Consider the following 6,571-nt stretch of genomic DNA (forward strand, 5'->3'; position numbering starts at 1 on the left):
TAACTAGAAACATACACTCTTTATGTTGCACTTAAATTTCCTGCTTATCAAAGCAAAGTGTATGCTTTATTTCAATAACCTTATGATAATTTATTAAGATGCCATTATGGATTTGTATGACAGAAATCTAAAGCCTATACCGTCAAAGAAAGTTCTCAGTATTCATCTTGAATAGGTTTAATGATGTGAAGTAGAGTTGGCAGGTAATGTTCGAATCGAAATCGTAAGCTCTAAGAACTTTGATTATAAGCTTGTGATTGAGGATGCACTTAAATTCAAGCAATATGATGTGTTAGAGAAAGTTTAGCTAAGGTGAATCAAGTAAGTTTCATTATTGCCTCAAATCTTAAATTAGTCTCTTAGCTAGTAGATGATAGAGCTTCTCCTAGCTAGCTACTTGAGTAACTTTCATGATAATTACATGATATAGCTAGGTTTATATCTTAATATAAGCTTTCCAATTTGTTTACAGGTTCAAACATTTTAATTAAAGAAATAACTATGATTTTCGGCTCCCTGTTAAGGATATCACATCGGCGATTTACGAAAAATCAAAATTGTATATAATAGCTGGTATAAAACTATTAAATAATTTAGATTAATAATTTTGGATTAAGTGAAAATTGGATCTAAAAATTATTTGGGTCAGTTTGAACTAGACTGTTTCGGAACCACTCTGGATCAGAAAAATTGTGCAGAGCTAGTGGATTTACGAGAAAAAGGCTACCCGTGTGAGACGATGTGGAACCAATGAAGTACTAGCAAATTCAATTCTATTTGGAAAAAGATGCCAGATCGGCGGAAATTACTAAATAATTTGAGTTAACCATTTTAGATTAAGTGAAAAAAAAGTTTAAAAGTTATTTGAATTAATTTGGACTGGACCGTTTCAATAACCATAGTTAAATTGAGTACTAATATGCAAAGGAGATTCAATATTTTATTTCCAAAAAAAGATATCAGTTCTTTCCATTAGGGATAGCTACCTTAGATTTTCCCTTCTAAGAGAAGTATTTGTAGCTTTGTGCATCATTAGGATCCTATTGCTTGTGCTATGCTAGTATGCAAATGTGTAGTTCCTAATTGTAAAGTCCATGCCTTCTAACAATTCTCAGCCATTATCAGAGTAGCTTAGGCCCTAACCCAAAAGTGGATGATCTAGAACTAGGGTTTTGGTAAGGAAAAAAGTTAAATAGATAGGTGACATATGCTCTCCGTTGCTAATCTGTTAGCTGTCTGGTCATTATTTTTATCTCCATTGGAAGATTCATTCATCATAATTTTCGTTGCAAATAACCTGTTTTTTTGTACTGAATGAATAAAACCAACTTGTGCATATATGCACTTCATTTTTCCAAGTTTGCACAGTTATGTTATGTCATGTTAGGACAATATATAGTGGATAAATTTGGATATGTTTTTCTATTCCTGCACTTATAACTTTTTCCTTCAAACCTTAAATTATACAATCCTTAAAAGTTATACAAAGCAGAGAGACAATATAATTTAATTTACAAAGAATGATGAAGGTCACATGCTATTCTCTTCATGGTATTTATGGTATATGATGGAGTTCTGTAGGTGTCTTCTCCTGTAATTCTACCTCTATGCACAAGTATAGCAAGTAGACGACACATGTGATGAGTATAGTAAGTAGACTAGACATGTGATGTGTACAAGAAAAAGGTGGTAAGAAAGAGAGCAAAAAAAGAAAGAGAGGTGAGGGAGTGGTGAAGGGTAGGGTTCAGATCTTTTTTCCTCAACTAGCTTTGAAGGTAAAATAACATCATGGATAGAAGAAGGCATGCCAGTACAATTACTATCTTGAAAGCCTTGGAATGCAAGCACTGTAACCAAAATTTTCCATTGCCACCATCTTTGAAATGATAAGTCAGCTCTCACACAATAGTATTTAATCCCAACCAGACATGTGGTTCTTCCACATTAGGGAACATGGCAACTTATGTGCAATATTTCTGGGGCCTATCCTTATCAATTTCACTTTGTTTTATTCACTCAATATCCATATCTCATGTAAATTTATAACTCAAAAATTTTTCAACCTTTTTTGTTCCCATCCCTATATGTAATAAGATCTCATCCTTTGGATAGTATATGTTTGTTTTTGCAGGTGTACATTGTTTATCTAGGGCTGAACCGATTTCATGATCCTATTGTTACTTCAAACTCTCATATTCAACTCCTCTCTAATGTCTTTGCAAGGTATATAAATTCACTACTGCACTTTAAAGTTTAGCTAGGTAACGGTATATTAGCGAAACTTGTAAAATTGTTACCTTAATACTTTTAGAGCAACAATATAAATTATTACAAATTAAATAACAATTTGCAACGATTTTTATCGTCATCAAAGTAAGTAAACCATTGTTTGTACGACATTAGCAAGAGCTAGATACAGTGATTTTAGAACTATTTCTCTTAATTATAGTTGCAGTTTAAATATATAGAGCAATAATTTTCTGCCATTGTCTTAAATTCATTATGTGTTAGTGACTTGTGAATCCGAGTCTTAATCATCAATCTTATATAAATATTCTTGAACTTTATGAACTATATTAATTCTCCTTCTATAATATTTTCTTTCTAGTGAAGAAGAAGCTAAACAGTCTTTGCTCTATAGCTACAAGCACAGCTTCTCAGGCTTTTCAGCAATGCTCAATTCAACCCAAGCAGCCACCTTGGCCAGTAATGATCTTGTTACCCCTTCTTATATATAGTAATGATGGCTTAAGTTAATTGATCTTCTTAATACGTAATTAAGAAAAGCTATTGCATGCAGAGATAAAAGAAGTAATATCAGTATTTAGGAGCAAGTCACTAGAGTTGCACACTACCAGAAGCTGGGACTTCTTGGGCCTTACCATGGACAGCACTACCGCAGCAACTCCACTGCAATTGAGCTATGGCGATGACGTTGTCGTTGGGATCTTTGATACAGGTGTAATAGCAAACTTATCTGTCTTTTGAAATCACAAAGCCATCATATATTTAACCTTTTATATGGATAAATTTATTAACATCTCTTTGGTGATGATAAGGCATATGGCCAGAATCTGACAGCTTCAAGGAAGAGCCACACCTGCGGCCAATTCCACCAACTTGGAAGGGACAATGTGTTGAAGGAGAAGGTTTTGAACCCAGAAAAGCATGCAACAGGAAGTTAATTGGTGCACGTTACTACCTCAAAGGATTCGAACAGCAGTTCGGACCTTTGAATACGAGAGGTGGCAACTCAGAATATCGATCTGCTCGAGACTTCCTTGGTCACGGAACACATATAGCTTCAACAGCAGTTGGATCCACTATAAGAAACGCAAGCTTCTTTGGTTTTGGGAAAGGCAATGCTAGAGGTGGAGCTCCTAGAGCTAGATTAGCAGTGTACAAGATCTGCTGGAGCAAGAATTTTGATGGGAAATGCGCAGAATCTGATATTCTTGCTGCTTTTGATGATGCATTGAGAGATGGTGTTAATATTATCTCTGCGTCATTCGGTGCACCACCTCCATTGGCTCCATTCTTTGCTTCGAGTTCTGATATAGGAGCATTTCATGCAATGCAATTTGGTGTTAATGTGGTGTTCTCAGCTGGAAATGATGGTCCTAATCCTTCTCTAGTGGGAAATGTTTCGCCTTGGAGTATATGTGTTGCTGCTTCTACTACTGATCGAACATTTCCTGCTCAGATTGTTCTTGACAGTAACTTATCTATAATGGTAATCTAAACAGTATTTATAGTCCCCGTCTTCTTCTTCTTCTCTTGATAGATAGGCATACAAGTGCTTGAATATGGTTAAAGACCACCTGATGAATTAGGGTTAAGACCAAAACTTACAGCTTTTCATTAATTGGTTACCTGAATTATAAATATGCTTTGCATGTTGATAAAATTCTGAAAGCTTCATAAATTCAATTTCCTTTTTCTTGGAAAAGGGTATCTGAAAATCATAACAGGAATAAAGAAAGAATATTTAAATAAGTTTTACTAATTTGGAAGTGATGATTGTTAAGGGAGAGAGCTTCATAACCAGAGAGATCAAAGGAAAATTGGCAAATGCAGTGATGTATTTTACTAATGGGTATATCTCTCAATCTCTCTCTTCCAATAAGGTGTGTTTTTACATAAGTAAATTATTTTCATGGTAAAAATAAGTCCATCTAAAGATTTAGCCATTTTCAGAATTTGTATGATGGAGAATTGGACCAAAAGATTAGCGACAGGAAAGGTTATTCTTTGCTTCTCAAATATAGGGCCAGTTCCATTAAGTGGAATTGCACAAGTAGCAGTGAAGACAGCCAATGGATCAGGTTTGATCTTTGTTGAACCTCCTACCAACCAGATTGCGGATATAGATATCATCCCCACCGTCCGTGTTGACATTAGCCAAGGCACTCAAATTCTAAACTATCTTGCTCAGTTGCCCAAGTAAGAGCAAGATTTGCTTAATTTTCTGCATTATTAATACAAAATCTATTAATTAGTATTAATTTTGTGGACTGTGAAAGGCTTTCTGTAGTGAGGATATTACCAAGTAGAACAGTAATTGGCAAGTCACCAGCCCCTGTAGTAGCACCATTCTCTTCTAGAGGTCCAAGCTCCATTTCACCAGACTTTCTAAAGGTAATTAATTAAGAAAATTGTATACTAATAATCATGGAACGGGAGTTAATATACTTAATTATATTGATTAATTCAGATTTCTTACAGCCAGACTTAACTGCTCCTGGAATTAATATTCTAGCAGCATGGCCTCCAAAGACTCCTCCAACACTGTTACCAAGCGACGACCGGTTTGTGGAGTGGAATTTCCAGTCAGGAACATCAATGTCTAGCCCTCATGTGTCAGGAGTCGCTGCACTTATTAAATCTGCCCATCCCCACTGGTCTCCGGCAGCCATTAGATCTGCTTTAATGACCACTGGTAAGATTGCCTAGACCTGGTCTGCCATAAACTTGATGCACAAATATATAGATTTACTTAATAGATAGATTCTGTGAGATTAATTGTGTCTTGAGTTGCTTATCTCATGACTATATATATAATGGGTGAACTTCCACTATTACATTTTAGGGTCTATATACAGCAGCACCGTAGCTATAATTAAACTGTTAAAAAAAACTAATTCTTTTAAGGTATATAATAATATATTTTAATATATGATTTATTTTATGTTTAATAAAATTATATATATTTTTATTTATTGTGAAAAAATAAATAAAAATCCTTATAGCAGTAGATATAAATTTTTAAAATTTTACTATTGATCTATAATCACGGTTTAAATATATAAGATAACAATTTACTGTTATTATCATAGACTCACTCTTGTGATAGTGTTCAATAACTGCAGTTTTTCATTTGTCCCTGCATGGACCTAAAAGGACTAATTTTCTGTAATCATCAGCAACCACAAAGGACACAGCCCTTGATAGTATTCTGGTTGGTGGATCAATGGAAGTTTCAGATCCTTTTGATATGGGTTCTGGCCACATAAACCCATTAAAAGCAATGGATCCAGGTCTGGTTTACGACATGAAAACCAGAGACTACATTGTCTTCCTCTGCAATATCGGCTACACCCAAGAACAAATAAAGATGATGATTCTTCCTTCTCCTGGAACTGACTCAATAAGCTGCTCTAACATACCTAAAACCAACATGAACTTAAACTACCCGTCAATCACAGTCTCTGATCTGCAATCCTCTACTACGATCAAGAGGACTGTTAGAAACGTGGGTTCAAAGAAGAATGCTATATACTTTGTTAGGGTTGCTAAGCCTAATGGAGTGGAGGTAGTGATCTGGCCTAGGGTTCTCATTTTCTCATGCTTTAAGGAGGAAGTTTCATACTATGTGACACTTAAGCCATTGAAGAAATCTCAAGGGAGATATGATTTTGGAGAGATAGTGTGGTCAGATGGACTTCATGATGTTAGGAGTCCATTGGTTGTGTTAGTGAACAATTGTGGTGGTGATGATTTTGCGTTTGTCTCAAACATTTGAAGGGATCTTTAAATGCTTATGGATCAACTTTTTTTGAGTGTTATATGTGTAAGCCTAGAAAATAATTTTCATGATCTTTCTTCTCTTATCTTTGATATTGCGATTCAATAAAATCCCTTTTCTTTGCTACAAGTTTATTTGGTTATATATATAATCGAGATAATTATAAAAATCCATCATGTCGTTTAATAGAATTCTGATGAACTGAGATCTGAAGCTATATCAGATAGTGACACATGGGCAATGGTCCGATTGATTAGGAAAATCAATGGATCAGGATCCGTGGTTGGAGAGTTAATAGATTTGTGTTTTGGTTCGAATAGGTTAAGGATCTAAGAAAAATAGAGAAAATGTAAATTCTTGGGGGAAGTTAAGAATAATGAATTCAAATTGGTCCAGAGATATATATATCTTGATCGTCTTGACAGTTCATACGATACGTCCAATCAAATCGGACAAAGACATTTTTTAGCGTGTCAAGCGACTCATTAATAGTGGACAGTCGACTGTAAATGCAGAGCTGGTTAACCCATTCCCTGTCCATTCATC

At 35.0% G+C, this 6,571-nt stretch overlaps 1 protein-coding gene across 2 annotated transcripts; it reads left to right on the forward strand.

The window, feature by feature from the left end:
• Window positions 1-1,816: 1,816 nt before the first annotated feature.
• Window positions 1,817-6,141, forward strand: LOC110611541 (subtilisin-like protease SBT3.18). Of its 2 annotated transcripts, none has more exons than XM_043954724.1 (10): window positions 1,817-2,034; window positions 2,113-2,223; window positions 2,609-2,706; window positions 2,801-2,959; window positions 3,060-3,733; window positions 4,029-4,096; window positions 4,198-4,443; window positions 4,524-4,638; window positions 4,726-4,939; window positions 5,424-6,141. In XM_043954724.1, the coding sequence occupies exons 1-10, from the start codon at window positions 1,964-1,966 to the stop codon at window positions 6,020-6,022; spliced, it is 2,355 nt and encodes a 784-aa protein (XP_043810659.1). In that variant the 5' UTR covers window positions 1,817-1,963; the 3' UTR covers window positions 6,023-6,141. The 2 variants fall into 2 exon arrangements, with proteins under 2 accessions (XP_043810659.1, XP_043810660.1); XM_043954725.1 differs by having other exon boundaries at window positions 1,819-2,034; window positions 2,132-2,223.
• The last annotated feature ends 430 nt before the right edge of the window (window positions 6,142-6,571 follow it).

The sequence above is a fragment of the Manihot esculenta genome, chromosome 3 (assembly GCF_001659605.2).
Source record: "Manihot esculenta cultivar AM560-2 chromosome 3, M.esculenta_v8, whole genome shotgun sequence".
NCBI classification, from domain to species: domain Eukaryota; kingdom Viridiplantae; phylum Streptophyta; class Magnoliopsida; order Malpighiales; family Euphorbiaceae; genus Manihot; species Manihot esculenta.